The 20,132-nt window shown below is 37.4% G+C and overlaps 2 protein-coding genes across 4 annotated transcripts in view; one reads left to right on the forward strand and one right to left on the reverse strand.

Moving 5' to 3' along the window:
- The window catches only part of LOC116004506 (DExH-box ATP-dependent RNA helicase DExH5, mitochondrial), an 11,698-nt gene extending 2,005 nt beyond the window's left edge, over positions 1-9,693 (reverse strand). Inside the window, exons 1-15 of one of the 2 annotated variants that reach the window (XM_031244582.1) lie at positions 9,090-9,691; positions 6,103-6,257; positions 5,934-6,021; positions 5,419-5,646; positions 5,247-5,342; positions 4,305-4,493; positions 4,038-4,197; positions 3,827-3,957; positions 2,944-3,111; positions 2,592-2,864; positions 2,214-2,408; positions 1,564-1,767; positions 1,335-1,404; positions 1,090-1,238; positions 159-464 (exon numbers count right to left, since the gene is read on the reverse strand). In XM_031244582.1, the coding sequence (XP_031100442.1) occupies positions 159-464; positions 1,090-1,238; positions 1,335-1,404; positions 1,564-1,767; positions 2,214-2,408; positions 2,592-2,864; positions 2,944-3,111; positions 3,827-3,957; positions 4,038-4,197; positions 4,305-4,493; positions 5,247-5,342; positions 5,419-5,646; positions 5,934-6,021; positions 6,103-6,257; positions 9,090-9,518 (2,841 nt within the window). In that variant the 5' untranslated portion in view covers positions 9,519-9,691. Of the gene's footprint in view, positions 1-158; positions 465-1,089; positions 1,239-1,334; positions 1,405-1,563; positions 1,768-2,213; positions 2,409-2,591; positions 2,865-2,943; positions 3,112-3,826; positions 3,958-4,037; positions 4,198-4,304; positions 4,494-5,246; positions 5,343-5,418; positions 5,647-5,933; positions 6,022-6,102; positions 6,258-9,089 lie in introns of both variants that reach the window. The other variant, XM_031244583.1, reaches the window with a different exon arrangement.
- Positions 9,694-14,357: 4,664 nt separating this feature from the next.
- LOC116005133 (uncharacterized PKHD-type hydroxylase At1g22950) lies at positions 14,358-18,953 on the forward strand. Of its 2 annotated transcripts, XM_031245386.1 has the most exons (9): positions 14,359-14,905; positions 15,501-15,548; positions 16,063-16,239; positions 16,338-16,488; positions 16,593-16,679; positions 17,184-17,308; positions 18,199-18,317; positions 18,453-18,564; positions 18,664-18,953. In XM_031245386.1, exons 1-9 carry the CDS (start codon positions 14,600-14,602, stop codon positions 18,694-18,696), a joined length of 1,158 nt encoding a protein of 385 aa, XP_031101246.1. In that variant the 5' UTR covers positions 14,359-14,599; the 3' UTR covers positions 18,697-18,953. The 2 variants fall into 2 exon arrangements, with proteins under 2 accessions (XP_031101247.1, XP_031101246.1); XM_031245387.1 differs by lacking the exon at positions 16,593-16,679 and having other exon boundaries at positions 14,358-14,905.
- The last annotated feature ends 1,179 nt before the right edge of the window (positions 18,954-20,132 follow it).

The following is a 20,132-nucleotide window of genomic DNA, read 5'->3' on the forward strand; positions in this document are numbered from 1 at the left end:
GGGGGGGGGTAGTCTTGTGAACTTGTTATAGATTATTGACTCTAAATAATATAAACATATGCATACAGGTAACTTCAAATTAAGCGTGACTAATGTGGTTAATTCATCAAATTAACCAGCTTACATAACCAGTTTTAGAGAAACTCATAAAGGCTTACCACAATCGAGCAGATTCCAGGGTATAGTCCATAGCAAATAACTGCTCGAAGTAGACAATGATCGTAACTCCAAGCATTGTAAATGGCAGCATTGCTGTCAACAAGGCCAGCATCCTTAAGTAAAGAGTAGAACTCTCTTCGAAGAGAATCAATAGCTTTCATTGATTGTGCAGAAAGAAAATTCTTCCAGCAGTATTCATATCCAGCAAGATCTTTTTCAGCATCTCTCCAGCCTTCATAAGCACGGACAAGAGCAAGATGGTCACTATAATCACGAGAAAACTGAGCCTTCGCAGCTTCAGCTAGCTGAAAATAAGAAACACCACTTGTTACATACAATATTGGCACATGAAAGGAAGAAGCATCATACAGCTGTTTCACTTGTTTGAAGCGTCAGCTTACTAATGGCTGTTGTAAAAGTGCAAGTTCAGCATTTGACTAGCCAATCTACTCTTTTAGATCAAAGGCTTCTTTGCATCTTTAGTTTAGAAATGATCTTTGTACAATCTTAGTTTAAATACCATAGGCACCAAGGGGGTACCATCCAAATTACAGAGAAAGTGAAACACAAAAGATACTAAAGCATGTTCATATGATATTTTTACTTCTTTTGGGCAATACATTCATATTGGATTGATATTCCAATGATAAAAATATGTACAAAACCCACCAACTATGGCTATATACTTAAAGTCATACTGATTACATACAGATATTCAATGTGTTATTCAATAAAAATAGATATAAAATAATAAAATTTTGAACAATGCATTCATCACATTATTCCTGGATATGCATTAATGATTAATAGAGAGAATATACCACACAAGACAAAAAAAAATAAATAAATAAATAAATAAAAAATTGTAGAAGATAAAAAAAAAATTAAAACAAAAAGAAATAACCATTTTGCAACCCAAGATGAACGTACATCTTTCTTGTCTAGTGGTGCCAAGAAAGGATCACGAACACTAAGACCAGCCACAATAGTTAAAACTGGGTCCAAACAATTGAAAATAGCTCCAAGTATAATCATCTTTCCAAGTTTAGGTTCCATTGGAAGCATGGTTAAGTAGCGTCCTGTTGGAAACCAGGTGGAAAACCAAAGTAAAGTCAGGATGCAGCCTTAGCATCAATTTCTGTAATAAAAGAGATGGCACTGAACAAAGCTCAGACCTAAAACAGTGAGATTTTCATTCTCATCCAAAGCCCCAATGATCTTCAGATATTCAATAGCATTTTGAACCTGCCAGTAAAATGAGGTAATGAGTTGTTGGATAATTTGAAAGCTCTACACATGGAGGATATGACTTTTATATATTGCTAGAGAACTCATAGTTATTCCTGAAACCAATAAACTGAAATACTATAGGACCAGAACATTTTATCTAATTAAGTATAGTACCGCTAACAACTCTGGTGACTGCAAAGCCCTGGATAGGAACTCAGAAATGCTACCAAGTTTTAAACTTTTGATTTGCAAACAAAGTGACTGCAAAGGTGTTCTCAGAATTTCAGGCAGTTGGTAATCTGCAAGAGCATCAAATACACATCTAGGATAAAGATGATAACATATTCCAGGCCGAACACGTCCAGCTCTTCCCCTTCTCTATTAAATGCAAGAGTGGACCAAAAAGAAGACAGTTAATAAGTTTCCAAAGCAGTATGAAGATTTTATGTATGCAGACTGAAAGATTGGAAGTAGAAAAGTGCATATCAAACATTAAAAATAAATAGCCAATTCTTAAACTAAAATTTTTCGTTGCGTAATAACGGGATCGCCTGCATAAATGGCAATTCCTTTCTATGATGTGTCACTTTGACGCAATCCATGCTGCATATGATGCCTGAGGTGCAGGAACCTATTTTAACGCGCACCCCCAATTAGTTTGGCAAGAGTACAGAAAAACAGTCTCTAGGGTTATGTTCCCCTCCCAATTTATTTATTTATTAAATTTGGTTGATGGTTTTGTTTGAGAATGGACAGATAAGGTCTTATTAATTTCGCAATGTTGTCCAACATCTAACAATCATTTTAATAAATAAATAACTTACTTGTTGAGCTGAAACCTTTGATATCCATGAAGGAAGTAAACAAGGAGTATTATTGAGTGCATCATATGATGTCTCTTTTGCCTTCCCGCAGTCAATAACAAAAACCACATCATTGATGGTAATACTTGTTTCAGCAATATTAGTAGCCAACACAATCTTCCTAACTCCACCTTCAGGCTCATCGAATATTAACCTCTACACACAAAACATTCATAAGTACAGACAAATGAATAAACAAAAATGAACAAGTCATAACATTCTTCACACTCCATATAGCTGATTTGCATATAATAGAAGTGTATATACTCAAATGCATAATAAACTCTGACATTTATATATAGTGAATGAACAGGATAACAAGGAATTGTATACACTCACCTGTTCCGAACTGGCCATAGAACCATGGCATGCCAGCAATAAGACCCGGCTTGCATCTCCCAAAGTAGGATGACATTGGAGCTTTTCTTTAAGAGAACTTATGTCATCCCAACCAGTCATAAAAACTAAAACAGCACCAGGCCCCTCATTTTCACAAATATGGCACAGAAGATATTCAATAAGGTTGAAGCCAATACAATCAGGGTTCCAACAAGACAGAGACTCTCTTGTCTGTGGGCTATAATCCTTGAAGTCAGCAGCTCCAAGGGCATCCTAATAATAATGAAGAAATGAGCACAGCATTATTAGAGCATATAAGGAAAGTAAGAAAGCTGCTTATAATTTAGTATACCTCAACTGCAGACACAAGTTGGCTTTTCCTCTTTCTTGGAGCCTGCTTGTTTACTTTCCACGCCTTCTCCTGACCATAATCATCAACTTGGTTGTACAGTGTCAATCTATATCCCGTCATCTCCAGAATATTTTCCAGAAAATGTGTTTGAACTGGATAAGTAAAGCCCTAAATATTCAACGAGGAAATGAAAATTAGTTTAATCCAACTAAGAAACAATTCTAATTAAGGTAAAAGAAAAAGAAAAAAGGTAGGTGGGGGTGGGGGTGGGGGTGGGGGTGATGAAAAGTTCCAACATCAAAAAGTAATTAATGTATACATCAAAACAATCGCCCAAAAAATCCCTATGAGGTTCTTATCTCCAAGTACTGAGATTTGATGATCGGATTGGGAAGTGATGAAGTTAATTAACAAATAACTTCAGTCCCATTATCATTAAGGATAAGTCATTTCACCACAGAAAATGGTATAAATGACATTTTGCAAGCATTGTACTTATATATATATATATATATATATATATATATATGTATATATATATATATATATATTTCTACTTTCTAGCATATATTCAGTGTTGAAAGTGCAAAAGCGGTATAAAAAAAGTTACGGACATACCTAGTAGCAAGACAAACACAAGACAAAAAGAACAAGGATATATGCATCTCTATATGCAAACAAAGGTCAGGAAAGTTGGACCTTTTTGGTTGTGAGTGAGAAGTGGGTGATAAAAAAAAAATGGTACAGTTTATAACAAACATATGTTTCAATTCTCCAAAATTTTAGGTGACCTTGGATACAAGCTTGAACCCCCACACTCCCCCCTCTTCCCAGACCTTTCTCTCTCTCTAGTGGAAAAAAAGGTGACTAACTTGTAACTTACCGGAATATGGACTGCGGGAGCCCCACCAAAGTATGATGAAAAAAGCTCCGCGTCTAAAGTTGCACTCATCAAAATCAACCTTAGTTCTGGTCGACGAGGGAGTAAATCTTTTAAAACAATGAGCAGAAAATCTGGCATGAACATGTAAAATAGTTAAAAATTACTCCCCCAAACATATTATAACTATATCCTAGTGAAGATGGCACTTTACCTTCATTCATTCCACGCTCATGAATCTCATCCACAATGACATGTGTCACACCTTTCAAGTTTCTATCAACTAGCAATCTTCTCAACAAGATGCCTGTGGTACAGAAAAGGAGATGTGTGTCCCTTCCCTTAACACCTTCAAGCCGAACTTTATAGCCAACCTGAAAAGAGAAGACCAAAAATAATTAACCTTAGAACAAGTCAGAAAAACTTTGATGTGAGATTCAGTTCACATAAAGTTTTTTCAGCTAGAGATTTGGAGACTAACTGTTTCACCCAATTTCTCCCCTCTCTCCACGGCAACCCTTTCAGCTACAGACATAGCAGATATTCTTCTAGGCTGGGTACATATAATACTGCATGCAGCTCCACGCATGGATTCAATTTCAGACTCTAAAATGAATTGGGGAATTTGTGTGGTCTTCCCACAACCAGTTTCACCTGATATAATAACCACCTGTAAAAATGGGAAACATTTTTCTCATTACCAGCACTATCAAGATTAAAAAAGATAAAAGTTTTCCCTTGTTTAAACTATATACAGTTGTCTAAAATTTCATACTGAACTTAATATAACCAAATAAATGAAATAACATTTCAAAACAGAAAAGAAGAAAGCCATCTACACAAGAGAGGACCACTCCCATCACAAAAGCATCCCTTAGTGGAATAGAAAAAATAGTTTCTTCATCCTAGCCATATCCATAGGGTAAATATTTTCTCCAAAATTGCAAAACGCATCACCTCCCTCTTGCTCCTTTGACATGCTTTTACATTTCAGTACATTAGGAAGTACAATGTGATTTAAGTACACTTCAAAGAATAATGCACCTCACATAGGCTGACATACAGTGTCTGATATAACTAAATTGAAAGAGGAGAAGAATCTCAAGCCACTATGCATAATTGCAGTGAATTGGAAAATTGAACACATCCAACCAACTAGCAGAGGGTTAATAATTAAAGCACCTAAAACTGCTTCATTGAAGAATGCACATAAACAGCTCACACTGATCCTCAATACTCATGCCAGAACACCATTTCCTTCCCTCCCCCCCCCCCCCCCCCCCACACACACACACACAAACAAATAATAAATCAATTTAAGAAAAGCTAGAGAGCATAGTAGACTAGTAGAGTACGATAGGTACAAGGGTTTTCAAGTCTGCCCAAATTTTGTTTCACAGCTCCACAATGCATATCAGCATACCTGGTTCTGTGAAATGGCACTCAATATTGCATCCTTTTCCTTGTAAGCAGGAAGACTACATCGAAACTCAAGCATCTTCCTACCTTCAGCAGATTCCTACAGCATAGTGCATGAACTCCAAAGTTAATAAGGTCAATGTTAGAAAAAGAAGAAGAAGAAAAAAAAAATCAACCTGCCAACTCTGCTGCTCAGTGTGCATTTGCATACTCCTCCGCCGAATGATATTCTCCATGGCAGCCGTATTATGTGGCAGTGGTTCAGGAAGCTCAAAAAGCCCCTCATCAGTAGCAATACTACAATTACTGCTTGACCTTGAAAACATAGCTGTGCTAGGCTTACAAGAAAGGTAATTTTTTAGGTGATCATCTATCCTTCTTGGCAGCCCTGGTGGCAGAATTACCTGTCAACCCATAATCAATTATACCATGATAAACAGAAATGATAGAAAAGGCAAAAGAGATGTAGACTACGAATCAGGACTCAAAAAAGAGAAAGAAAAAAGCAAGGAAATTTGGAAGCAAAATAAGGCATCAATATGCTTTTTTTTTTAAGTCAAATAAAACTTAACAAAGGCAAGTGAAGACATGACGTGGCAGCCGTAAGGCTGAAAACGGAACATCGATAATTATAATAGTGTTTGCACAGATAAGTACAATATGTGAACATTGAACAGCATAAAGAAAATACCTCTCTTTGAGGACGTTTATCATCTAGATCGAACCTGTAGTTTGGCAATGGAACCTTGCTAACAACCACTACTTTTGCATACATATGGCTGTGAAAAGGTAATTCATTTCAAAACCCTGTACTCCACAAATCTAAAGATAGAACACCTAAAACATAAAGTCAAACATACCTATACAAACCCATGCCACTTGCTAAAGCTGCAATCTGTTCATAATCTCGCCTATCTTTTTTCTCCCTTGAGACTATCTCTTGATTATCATTGTCACGTAAAAGGGTGGTCATCTTCCATTTCCATGCATCAACTTTGTCTGAGGTGGCTGAACCCTGAAATCCATGTGCAAACATTAATTGTGTCACGGACATAAATGTATTACTTAAATACTGTAGAATTGACTAAGTATCCACATTAAATCTACCAGGCTTTTTTTATATTAAATACATTTATTAAAAGGAGCAGTGGAGCACCAATACTATGAAACCCAAGTACATCAAAATGCACTAACAAGACAAACCAATTACTGAATTTGACCAACCCTTTCTGCCTTTCAAAACCCAAACCATAGAATGATAGAAAACACATATAGTCTCCCTAACAAAATAAAATTACTTCCTTCAGGAGCATTTTAATCCATCTGGTTTGGGGTTCAAACCTGGTGTTTCTTTCATAATTGGCACTACTTTCTTGTCATTTCATTTCCGTGGTGGTGTAAGTGATATACCTAAAGTCCTTTGAGCGGATAGATGTGTGCCAATAATGTATGCACTAAGATATTATGGAGTAACTCTTTATAGGAGACAGTTAATGGGCACAATAGCTAGTGCACTTAAATATTATGATGCCCCAGGCCAATCCTTCGACCAGTAAGAACAATCATTAAGATAGCGGAAATAAGTACCCAAAATAATAATAATACAAATGGGGTAATCAGTAATGGATTAAAATAGGCAAAAATGGGATGAGATGGATGAAAATAGACAAATTTTATAACTTTGACAAAAATAAGCAAAGCAAGTTTTACTAATGTGTAACTTTTTCCTCAAATGCAATTGGGCCTAATTTTTATTTTTTCATCATCATCTTGGCGAAGGTTGCAACCAACCATGAGGACAATTGGGTTGATTTGGCGAGACCCCACCCCAGCCCCCAGGACAGAAAGGACATTAAGCAATGATCAGCAAGGGATCCTGAGCGCGAGAAGGTACTAAAGGGTTTCTTCGGGTGCCCCCCTCCCTCCAAGGAAAAACAAAGATAACAAAACACATTTTGCAAATGCTTTAAGGGAAAATGTTCAACGAAATGCATTAGCCAAAGAAGAGGCAAAGCCAGGATTGTAGTTGAGTGGAGTGAAGCACTCACATGTTGAAAGACACAGTTGAAGCAAGACTAAGCCACCGGAACACCACATGCAGATGAAGTTTAAAATCCAGCTAGCTAACAGCATTTCACATTTCCACCTTTTAGGCTAGTTCATAAAGTACTTGGTAGTATAGCATTTGACAGTAAAAGGAGGAATATGAAAGAATCTAAAGTTCAGAACACTCCACAAACAACCCATGACAAATAAGAAAAGAATGCAATTACTAAAAATCAAGAAAGTAATCACCAATAGGCAACAAGTACATTCTTCATTTCTGATACTATTTTAATCCAGCTCATATCATCAGAGTAATCAAGTAATAAATAAATAAGTAAACACTTGAAAGCAATATTATTAGAATTAGCCAATAAGATGGAGAAACTATAGCCATATTCCAGCTCAAATTTGATCCTAGAATATACAAAAGCTTAGTGCATACATTACATGCAGAGGAACTTTTGGCTTTCTTTTTGGTAAAATAGATGAAGTATATATCACAGTCTTCTAATCAAGCAAATGAATTAATCAAATTAGAATGATAGAGAAAATTGCAGATATTCATGCCTGACTTTATGAAGAATGCTGAGATAATCGGAGTTGAAGCAATCGATTTCGAATTTGAAAGAAGAGATAATTAAGTACTGAAAAGAGATCTTGAGGTCGAGATTAAGGTAGCGTCATTTTAGGGATCTGATGTTCACGTGAGATTTAGTGATCTATAGCTCTTTCTCCACCAGTATAATCACTAATTACTGATTCAAAATTTACATTCTCATGAGGATTTCTAAAGAGAAAAATCTGTAAATGCGAGAGATATGAAAGAGAGAGGCATTGGTTTCTAGTTCATTCTATGTTCCTGTCTTTTGACAAAACCCAACAAACGCATCATTGCTGAGCGCCATGAGTGAGATTTGAAAAGTTGGGTACTTCCCTCTAATATAATCAAGAGCTTTTAATTATGGGTAAGGAGTGAAGCGCCAAAGCCCTGAAGGAGAAGGTGGAGGTTTGGGAGTCTGGGATGGAGGGGCAGAACAAAACGACAGAAGGAGATGCTCTGAATTTTTTAAAAAAATAATAAAAATAAAACAAGAATACATAATACTAGTTCTTAAAAAAATAAAAAAAAAACAATATGTTCAGTTGGGATAATACTAGTTATAAAAATCAAAATTTTCAGTGGGGGCAGTGGCCCACACTGTACCTCCGCCCCTACAACAAAAGTAGTTTTGACGATTTTTGGCCAAATTTTAAAAGTTAGCTACTGTTGTCCATATGCTTCCATTTTTGCCTATTTCAGTTAATTTCCCAATACAAGTGAATCCTACCTTCTCAAAAGTTCAGGAAATATCAAATATCCATAAGTCCATCTACTGTTACTACCAAAATCTGCCCCTTCCAAACTTAGCCACATGATTTGGTCTATTTTCGCCACCAAGTGCATTAAATCTGTGAGGAATATAATACTGCTGAAATATAAACTCTTTAGATACTAAGATTAGAGGCAATCCTGAAATGAAGAATTACAAAACCTGGAAGAATGCCAGACACAAAACATGAAGCTAATAGGCAGGATAATATTCACTCACTAAGAACTCAAATGTGGGATGATCATGCAGCATAACAACAATGTATTGATGCCTAAATGCAATTATGTCAGAATAATTAGTTGAGGTTTATCAGAACACAAAAATAGCTCAATTTAACACTAAGCATTAAAGAAGGACAGAACTACAAGAGTTAAATAGTAATTATTACATTATTATACAATAATAACGCAAAACAAGCATCCAAAACTTACGACGAAGACAGGGAGCTCGTAATCACGGTGGGAGCCTTCCTCGTAGACGCCATCAAGCTGAGGGTTCTTCTGCGGCTGCGTGTTGCGGAAATGACACTGTTGTTGCGGTTGGAGCTGATGGTGAGGCGGCAAGTAAGGATATGGATTGTTAGGTTTAGCTTTAGGGAATGAGGTTTTGCTGCTAAAACTCGGCTTCGAATCGATAGGTGTGGTGGCACCAGGCTGGGGAGTGGCGGAGGGAGCAACGATGACGGAGCGGAGGCGCTGGTGAGGAGGGACGTAAACGGCGCCGTGTGGAGACGGCATCCGGTCCTTCATCCTGACGGCGGCGGCGGAAAATGCGTCGGCGCTGGAGCTGATGGTTCGGTGGGTTTTAGGGTTTTGGAAGGGGAATTGCGGGTGAAAAGCTTGGAGAGTAGGCCAGGTCATAAACGGCTGAGGTCCGGCGGGAAATAAGAGAGAATCGAGGTCGGTCGGGAAAAATGGCGGCGGGTCGGTGGATCGGGTCGCGGCAATTCGGCGGTTGCGCGGTGGCGAAATGGAGAAGATTTCGTTCTTTCCGTCTGTCACTTGCCAGTAGATGTGGAAATGTTTTTATGCTGACGAGTGATCCGCACGTGAGTGCCTCAACACACTTTTTCGTTATTGCTGCAATTTTGGAATCATAAATAAATTTTTGAACCAAAATGTTAAATCCTGCCCCTCATATCCCAGTCCGACAGAGTCACAGGGCGTATAAAAAAATATAAATCACGATAACTCAGTGACTCAGAAAATAATATCATATGTTGGTGTGCACAAAGAATTTGTTCACTTTAAACATAATCCCTCACGATCATTGTCGAGTTTCGAACATTAGACATGGATTTAGATTCAGAGATTTAAATGTAAGTTCGGGTACTTAAAATTTGTGAGTGAAAATATAAATACTCCGTAATTTGTTTTGAGTTTGGATCGGGCCATGTTCTTAAAAATTCTAATATAGGTTTGGGCATGGGTACATTATGTCACGGGCATAAAGTCTGGCGCAGCAAACAACGCCCTTGCGGCGTCCCGAGGCCTCTCATGCCCTGCTGACTAGCCTACCCTCATACACGCCAATCTGGTTTCGCCGTGCCATAAGCTCATCAGGAGAGCGGCAATAGTTCCCGACCAGTTGTGCATTTCGAATCGCATTGGTCACCTTCATAGTCAAGTCTAGACCAGCGACAGGCTCCCCAAACTTAATCGGGTCGGCGTGCCTAACTCGACCAGACCTATCGTCTAAGGCAGAACTCTCCTTATCGCTATTGTGCCCCCTTTACCCGTAAAGCAAGCTAACCAGTTAGCTCGTTTATTCATTCACTAGGTCTTAACACGATCACGGAAAACAGTATGTGACACTATCCCCCACCCAAAATCTAGCACGCCCTCATGCTAAGGGAGATGGACTCGCCTAAAGATCGACGTACAATATATTGCATACGCGCAGCAACGCCAAGACTACCATCCACAAAGCAGTCAGGCTAGGCTGGTGGCCACTAGAGTCCCCTTTCCTCGCTAGGACACATCCGCCCTTGCGGATCGCCGGAGTGGAGCCGTTATAAGCACGTGCGCCCCTCGCAGTACAGTGCTCGCATAGTCCTCCCCCTGAGGACCCCACCATAACGTGCAACAATATAAGTATGTCTCGCTCTAATACCACTTTGTCACGGCCATATAGTTTGGCGCAACACACAACGCTCGTGCGACGTCCCGAGGCCCCTCATGCCCGCAGACCAGCCTACCTTCATACGTTCCAATCTGGTTTTGCCTTGCCATAGGCTCATCAGGGGAGCGGTAATAGCATTTCTATGCGATTCGAAGGGCACATGAAGGGGACCGATGCGATTCGATGTGGACGAGATTGAGACACCTAGACCACTATTAATAAAGCTTGACTTTTTGTGTGCACTTGGTTTGTACTTGTGAGTATTTATATGCCTACCCAAAACTAGATTTGTCAAAGCCTTTGTGTAACTGAGGGTTTGTATGATAGTACTTTGCAAGACTACGGTGAGATTGGTGGAGGCACCTCGTAATTTTTTATTATTTTTTATTTTTTTGCGAGTCATTGAGGGCGGAGTTTGATATACCTATAGTTGTTTCGAAAGTCACGTCAAGAAGGGTTATGGTAATTTGTCATTGAATTCGTTTGTTAACTATACTTTATATTATCCACATTTGTGGGAGGTTCGTATCAAAAGGGATGAAAATTGTAGCCACACCAATTTGATACATGTATCCTCGCCAAATTGGTGGTAAAATACTCGTATGATTGAAGTAATTGATGCAATGAAGGTATTTGCACCAGCATACCGGCAAATTATTGCATGGACCATGGTCCACACAGCTGTGTGGACCAAAAATAAAAATTACATTATTTTTGTACTGTAGGTACATTATTTGATAGTATATAGCAAATAATGTACCTTCAGTACAAAAATTACTATCAAATAATGTACCTTCAGTACAAAAATAATGTACCCTAAAATAATGTACCTACAGTACAAAAATAATGTACCTTAAGTACAAAAATAATGTACTTTTTATTTTTGGTCAACACACCTGTGTGGACCATGGTTCATGCAATAATGATAACAGCATACCAGACCCCTGTTTAAATCTTTAAAAAAATATTTCTTTTTTTTACATTTAATTAATTCAATTAAGTGAAGTGAATAACATAGTCCAACGATGCACTGTTGCATACATTATCTACAAACAATTTGTCCATCTCATTAACAAGTCAATTTTTCATTATTACCATTAAATTTAATGCGCACCAAATGAAAATTTAAAATATATAGCCAATGAATCACTTGTGATAAAATTGAAAGTCGAAAATAAAAATTGATAAATCTTAATAATCAATGTACTATCACTTAACTCGGTGGGGTAGCTCAAGTGGTAAGTGAGTTCTTTTTGTAGGGAGGAATTTCGGGAGAACTCGAGTTCAATTCCCGCAAGTGACGAGTTCCCCTGGGCCAGCTCCCGTGACGGACGGAGAGAAAGATCCAATTTACTAAAAAAAAAGATGTACTATTATTTGAATTAACTTTTTATATACTTATCTTTTTAGTCTTGTCTATACCGTTTTCAATCTAAGGATTCTTTTTTCTATGGACTCTGTTGAAATTTATTTTTTTAAATGTTATATTTTAATTGACTAGTTTTTATACTGATGTTATATATAAATATTCTGATGGTTAAAAATAAATTTAATAATTTTTTATTTTATTTTGTTGCATTCCAACAAAATGAAGTAATTTATTATTCAACTACACATAATTATATATTTGATAGTATAAATTGTTGAATGTTAAATATGATTGATGATAATTTAAATTACTTAATATATTATACAAATATTTTGTTCAAATAAAATATAAACAGTGGTCAAATAGACCATTGAACTTTACATGAAAAGTCAATTAGACCCTCAAACGTTTTAAAGTTGCAATTAGATACATAAACTCGTCAATTTAGTTCATCAAGGCGCAATTACCTATTAGTGACTTGTAATACCATGTCACTCAAATTTGGGCAGTTGTCCGACAATAAAAATTGACGAGTAGAGACCAAGGTGTCGCTGGAGAAGGCATAACGGGAGAAGGCGTGGCCATCTCCGGCTCCAATCGACTAGGGAAGGAAACTGACTAGCCGTCTTCTCTGTCGATTAGAGATGGTGATCATTTTGGTCGCTGTGTCTGTTAAATGGAGATGGCGGCCAAACCTCATGGATGGAGAAGGGGACCATTTGATCATTTTCTCAATAAAATTCGAGGGCCTATTTAACAATTTTCCTAATAAAATATTATCAATAAATATAAATTCTTAACAAATTATAAATTTAATTAAACTATAATAGTTTTATATTTATTTTGATAATGTAATTTTACAATTTCTTTTATAATTGAACATTAATTGAATTGTGCAACGCTCTTTAATTAACTAGTTAATATAGAGTATTGTATAAGCGATTGATATATAATGTCCCACCTAACTATAAACAAAAAATAGTAATATTGAGAATGTTGATCGCAAATTATGTTGTGGACCCAGTGGACCTGGGTCCAAAACTACGTCGTTTTGTCTTTTTTTTTTTTTTTAATTAGTAAACATATTGCTGAATATAGAGTTGTCCAAAAATGTGTGAATGTAGAGGTTTCAAAGTGTGAATGTAGAGTATAGAAATTGTGAATGTAGACTTATGATTGTGTGAATGTAGAGTTGCCTAGAAATGTGTGAATGTGAAGTATAGAAATCGTGAATGTAGAGTTATGCATGTGTGAATCTGTAATAAAGTTAAGAAGTTCTAGCAACTTGTAGCCCTGTAATGTGTGAATGCGGAGTTCTCAAGTTGTGGATATGGAGTATAAGATCTGTGAATATAGAGTTTTGAACGTGTGAATGCATAACAGTGGTAATATAGTTACTAAACATATAATCCTGTAATGTGTTAATGTGGAGTTTACAAATTGTGAATGTAGAGTTTGTGTTTCACATTTCAGGCCAATATGTTTAGTAAAAAAAAAAACGACATCGTTTTTGCAAGGTGGACCTTGGTACACGGCATAACTATTGAATGTTGATGTAGATGATCAACTAACATAAGAATTTTATGATATATATTATACGGAGTAACATCTTTTGTAAGAAAATTATATATAAACAATAAGAATTGTGATAGTAAATATACTCCAATACCGGTCGAAGACCGTATGGTCGCTCCAGTATTGATCGGAGACCGTATGGTCAGGAGACCGGAAGCTCGGCCCGATCGATTTATGGTCGGCGTCACGGACTGAACAGTACCTTTGATCGGGCGGCGGCGTGGCGTGTCAAGGGCCGCCACGTGCTCCCTCTCGCTTGGGCCCGGGGTGAGGCGGGCGCATGCAGGCCACGTTCTCGTCATGCCGGAGGCCCGACGATCCTACATTTTCCCTCTTATAAATACCGCATTTATGAGGATAGAGATGATCTTTTGGCTGATTCTTGACTAAGCCTTGAAGTGAGCTCGGACAGTAGGAAAGCCCACTGTCGACCCGCCGAGCCCTTCGAGCCCTTATTTGCTTTGTAAACCGAGTTTGGATCTTTTGATGCAATAATAGATCGTATTTCCCGTTTGGTTTCGTATCCGTATTTTGCACTATCAAATTGAATTCATTGGAAGTTTGAAATCCATTTTTTGATGAAATACTACCATAGAGTGTACGAAATAAACACCCATATTTAAAAAAATATCAAACAAAAAAACAAAACAAAATGCATAGCAACAGCCCACAGGTAAGACTGTAAAACACCAAACCCTAACCTTCATCTTCACCAACAACAAACCAACCTGAAACCCTAAAAATCCATTCTCTTCAAACATGTCATACTACTAATCTCATTGACATCAATCTTATCTCTCTAGATATACACACACCGTGACTCTCTCTCTCTCTACGAATACGCACAATTCTCCCCCTCGTTCTCTATCTACACAGATGTCTCTCGATGGGGCCGCAGTGGATCGGGACAAGGCGACGGCCGCCGGGAACGGGAATGGGAGTGGGAGCAATGGGAACGGCGTCGTTGTGCAGACTCACACTGCGCACAGATTGAGGTTGAACCCGAGTATGGACCATAAGTCCGATAACTATGACGACCTGCAATTGGACTTCAGCCCGCTGCTGTATAGCTCTCTCGAGCGATATCTCCCGCCTACTATCCTTAACTCCAACCGCGATTCTAAGGTTCAGTACATGCGGGAAATTCTGCTCAGGTACTCCCCGGAGGGCGAACGAACTCGCGTAAGTTCTGCATTTTTGCAATTTTATTTGTTCTCCCTTGCCCGGTTATGAATCGCCTGCATGTTTTGATTGTGTCTCTGTATCAGGAAAAGTTTTCCGAAGTTTACCTTTTTTTTTTTTTCCCTTGTTTCTCTTGCATGTATTCATTTTCATTCTAATGCATGAATGGGTGTTTAGGGGGGAAATTTAGGTTGCTGTGGGCATTGGAGACTAGAGCATTGAATCTAGTGTTGATACAATGTGGGAAAGTGAGGATATCAGAGAAGATTAAAAATTTGAATTTTGTTGGGTTTTAGTTTGATATCTTCACTTGTAGAAACCGGGAATTTAGCTTGGAGTCTTCTAATATACCCTTTTATTCAAATTGTTATATAAATATATAAATGCACTTGACTCCACTCAGTTGAGTTCTTTTGATAATTCGTTTGACTGCCTGATCTCTCGTTCTTCTTATTTTGGGTCCGTAAGTGAATGAAGGGTGGTGTACTATCTTCGTTTATATTTTTGTCCTTACCTTCTACTTATGCACTCCATTATACAGAGTACTATTTACTTCTTTTCTCATATTTTCTATCATTTTGAATCATACTTACAGGTCCAGAAGCACAGAGAATACAGGCAGAAGATTATATCAAACTATCAGGTATGCATTGTGTTAATACTCTTCTGCAGAACAGCTTTTTATAATTTTTTTCAGTTGTTGAAGAACAGCAATGATAACTGAAATGAGAACTTTTCTTTTGAAGTTCAGCACTAGAGTTTCTGGATAAACACTCAGCTGAAGGAGCAAGCAATAACTAGTACCATTTATGTGAAACTACCAATATCTTTTAGAGAACCAAAGATGGAACTGTTGTACAGTTTTTTTGTATGTGTTATCATTAATCAATAAATGGAAGGTGAAGAGCCATAAGTGACTCTTGAATTGTTATTCTAACATTACGGTTGCTGCCTATCTGATTTAGGATATTATCATTTAGATAACTATTGATGTATTATGATAGATTGTATAGATAACTGTTTAAATCCCTATATAGTTACATAACTTACAAAATTTATCATGCTGACTTGGCTCTAATTTTTTATTACACATAATTTCTGGGCTACTAGGCTACGCTTGAGTTTCTTCCTTTTAATTGGCTTCCTTGCGCTTCCAGCCTTTGCACAGGGATCTGTATACTATGCATGCTGCAAATTTCTTTCTGCCCTCATTTATCAAGGCAATCAATGAAAACACAGAAGACAGTTTCCGAAATATAATGTCTGAACCCTCTCCTGGGGTTTTTACCTTTGAGATGCTGCAGCCTCGTTTCTGTGAAATGCTTCTGGCTGAGGTACTTTCCCTTTGGTGTTGTTATTCTTTAGCAATACTCCTTTAGCTTTTCTTTGTAGTTTAGCCTTTCTATTTTCTTATCAGGTTCTGATTGCTTAGGTAGAAAATTTTGAAAAGTGGGTCCATGAAACAAAATTCAGAATTATGAGACCAAATACAATGAACAAATTTGGTGCTGTTCTTGATGACTTTGGCATGGAAACCATGCTTGAGAAGTTGATGGAAGATTTCATTCGTCCTATTTCTAAAGGTAATAGTTTCTACCTAGATACATTTAGAGGGAAGTAAGGAAGGGATGGGGTTGTAGGTGATTGCACATGCCTTTAGATTGACCTGGTTTAAATTATTGTCCAGCTTTCTTTTCAGAGGTTGGTGGATCCACTCTTGATACACATCATGGTTTTGTGGTTGAGTATGGAATGGATAGAGATGTTGACCTAGGTGAGAGGCTGATTTTCCCAAGCTTTGATGCTGTTTATATAATTCCTCTGGGAAATTAATTGGCATAAGACAATGCATTTTTGTATTCTTTTCTTATTAATATATCTCTCCCTTGAAACCACATATTCATGCTTGTATGTTGTCAAAGCTTATTTTTAAATATACCTTTTCTTTATTGCCTGCTGCATCAAAGTATTCAGCATGTTAAATTTGAGCTAATGAATAATATCAATACCTAATAATGGATACCAATTTTACTGGAAGTGTCTCTAACAACTATTCTGTTATAATCTTTATGATTTCCAGCAAAAATGGCCTCTATTACATTTCATTATCTTCATTCCTGTTGTTTGGCAAAGAATTCTTTTACAACATAACTGCATGCATGATAAAAGTATGCACTTAATGAGTCCCGGAGGGAGATTTATATGCCTGCTATTACTTGAGTTAGTATGCCACTGTATATATATCTAGTTCTAGGATCTCAGCAGCTTTACCTTTTAGGTTTCCACGTGGATGATTCAGAAGTCACGTTGAATGTGTGTTTGGGCAAGCAGTTTTCTGGTGGAGAACTGTTTTTTCGTGGCATACGTTGTGAGAAACATGTAAATACTGAAACACAACCAGAGGTAAGTGTGTTCAAAATATTGTTTGCTGTTGATCAACCATCTATCAGAATCATCTGTAGTTTCAGTGCATTTCTATTCTGCTATTTTGAATTGAAGGAGGTTTTATCATATGGTTATAGTTTTGATTATAGAAAATTGTTTCAGTGGTTATTTTTCCATTACTACCACATCATACATGACCAGGCTAGTCTATGGCCTTGTTTGATGTATTGAAGCTATATAAAATAACGTGACAAGGGAAGGAGGAGATGTGGTGGCTTGATGAGGTACATATTGGGAGCACACAAGAATGAGGGATGCGGTGGTTTGGTGTGTGTGTGTGTGTTTTCTGGGTGAGGGGTGGGTGGTGAATGCCATTGCAATTTTGCTTGTCTTTCAAGGACAGGGTATGCTCATAAAGGAGGATCAGAGGTTGCTGTTTCAGAATCAGGCTGTGTTACCTAGCATTTAGGGGAACAAGTATAGAATTTAGGCACAACCTTGTGTGAGACCGTTTCACGGATCTATTTTATTATATAGGTCAATCATGACCCAAATTATGTCGACCCGACATGTCTCACGGATTGAGACCCGTGAGATGGTCTCACACAAGTGTGACCCTAGAATTCATTGTGGGAAGGTTCTTTATGAATGTTTTAGAATGTTAATTCAACAATTTGTTGAGTAGAATTGTATTCACATATAGCCAAATAACCATCTTTTTTAACCTCTACAAAGGTGTGGTGTGCCCGCTTTGGGTTTTTAGATGTCAGCTCTCAATAGTGCATTTTAAAGTATTGATGACATGGAATCTGAGCTTATTATAATTATTACGGAGTATGAATTATCTGGTGAGATTGATATTACCATAGATTCAGCATTCATCTGGAGTTTGTAACTATATGTGACAGGAGAGCTTTGACTATGCCCATGTCCCGGGCCGTGCAGTTCTTCACCGTGGTCGGCATCGGCATGGTGCTAGAGCCACAACAGCAGGCCAGAGGATTAACTTACTGCTTTGGTGCAGAAGGTACTACTACTGGGCAATATGCATTTCCATTTGTTGGACATTGATGATTATGCTTGAATGGTTAGGTTATCTGAAGCAGATAAGTAGATCTCTGTTGTTGGATTAATTCTACATTCTGAACGTTTTTCCCCTCAGTTCTGTGTTTAGAGAGCTCAGGAAGTATCAGAAAGATTTTTCTAGCTGGTGTTCCGAATGCCAGCGCGAGAAGAAGGAAAGGCAACGGCAGTCAGTCGCCGCCACTAAATTGGTAATCCTCATGGACTTTCTCTCTGCCCACGTAAACATGTAAAACCATAACTGTTAGCTAATATCTACTTGTGTACACTTTCTTGTCGGTTCTTGTCAGGAGCTACTGAGAAGAGAAGAAGCAGCTTCATAGTTGATTCGTGGCCCGGGGCGGGCTGAGCTCCGACTCTATTTTCATTTGTTGTTTAATACTCTCTGTAATATAGCGCACCCCTCTTATTTTTAGGGTATAAAATGCAGTTTCTTAGTGGGGATATTTGGAAGGGTGATATACATTTTTCAGCTGTTTCCAAAAGTAGCTGTACATTGCATTAATTAATGTAGGTATCATGTTGTCCAGTTTGCTAACTTGGAAGTCAATAACATATTTTACCATTTTTCATGGTGTAATTACTGTTCTGTACTGTTATATTATGCTTTTCATGGCTAAATTTCATTTTTTTTGACTCAAAAAGTTTATTGAAGTTCCAATTAAATTTCAACAGTTACAGCCTCTTTGGATCTGGAAAAGAATTGAATTTGATTTCTTTGAAATATTGATTTGTATAAAAATTTAAATACCCTTACAAAAAAATAAAGATATGTGAGGATAATATAGAAAATGAAATGTTTAATTAAATTTCTTAAAGTTATAACATGAATTCTTATATTATCGGTTCTTATATTTTAACATATTTGTAGTTAACATATTATGTGTTAGCAGATGAATTATGTAGATAACATATTATGCATGTAACAAACAAATAATGTGCCTTCAATTTATTTATCACATATTTTTTGAAGCACTCATGATCCTTTACAAGGTAATATATGCTCTATACTTTCTCAACCTTTTTCAGTTCAAAGAATTAATTCTGTTCAATTATGCGACCATTCATAGAAATAGATGTGTCACTACACTAGATAGTAGTTCACTAGTTGGCTTATAACACATAATTTAATAATTAAAGACAAATAATATATTCATTTCAAACCCATAATTTTTAAATTAGAATAGACAATGCAAGGTGATCTATTATATTTACTCCTTGATACGACGGACAGGATAACTTATTTTTTTTTATGTGTATCTGTAAAAAAGTGTCTACATTCAAATTTTAACCATGGGTGTTTGTGTTAATAGTGTGAGAGGCGGGGCCGGGTGGGTATCCATTATTTCCACGCGTTTTGAGCATCTTACCCACTTACCGAGAAAGCATCAATCTTTGACGCGGTGTTGGGTGAGGCCAACTTTCTATAAATGGGAACACTTCTCACTTAGGGTTCGCTCAGCAGTCACCACTGCGCCACTTCTCTCTTCCCCTTCCATCTGAGTAAGAAGGAAAGGAAGATAGATCTTAGAGAGTTGTTGGTATGGTGGACTTAGGTAAGGTTTCTATATAAAAGTGTTCTTGGATCTTCTTCATTGTCTTCCAAGACCATTTTCAACCCTTACCAAGTCCTCCCATCCCAATAATTTTCTAGGATTTTTCCCTTTCCTTAACTTCTCATTTTACTTGTTACTTTAATTTGCTACCTGGGTAAATTTCGTCATCCTTCTCTATCTCTCTATCTCTGTTCGTTGTTTCA

This window comes from Ipomoea triloba, chromosome 14, assembly GCF_003576645.1.
Source record: "Ipomoea triloba cultivar NCNSP0323 chromosome 14, ASM357664v1".
Lineage (NCBI taxonomy): Eukaryota > Viridiplantae > Streptophyta > Magnoliopsida > Solanales > Convolvulaceae > Ipomoea > Ipomoea triloba.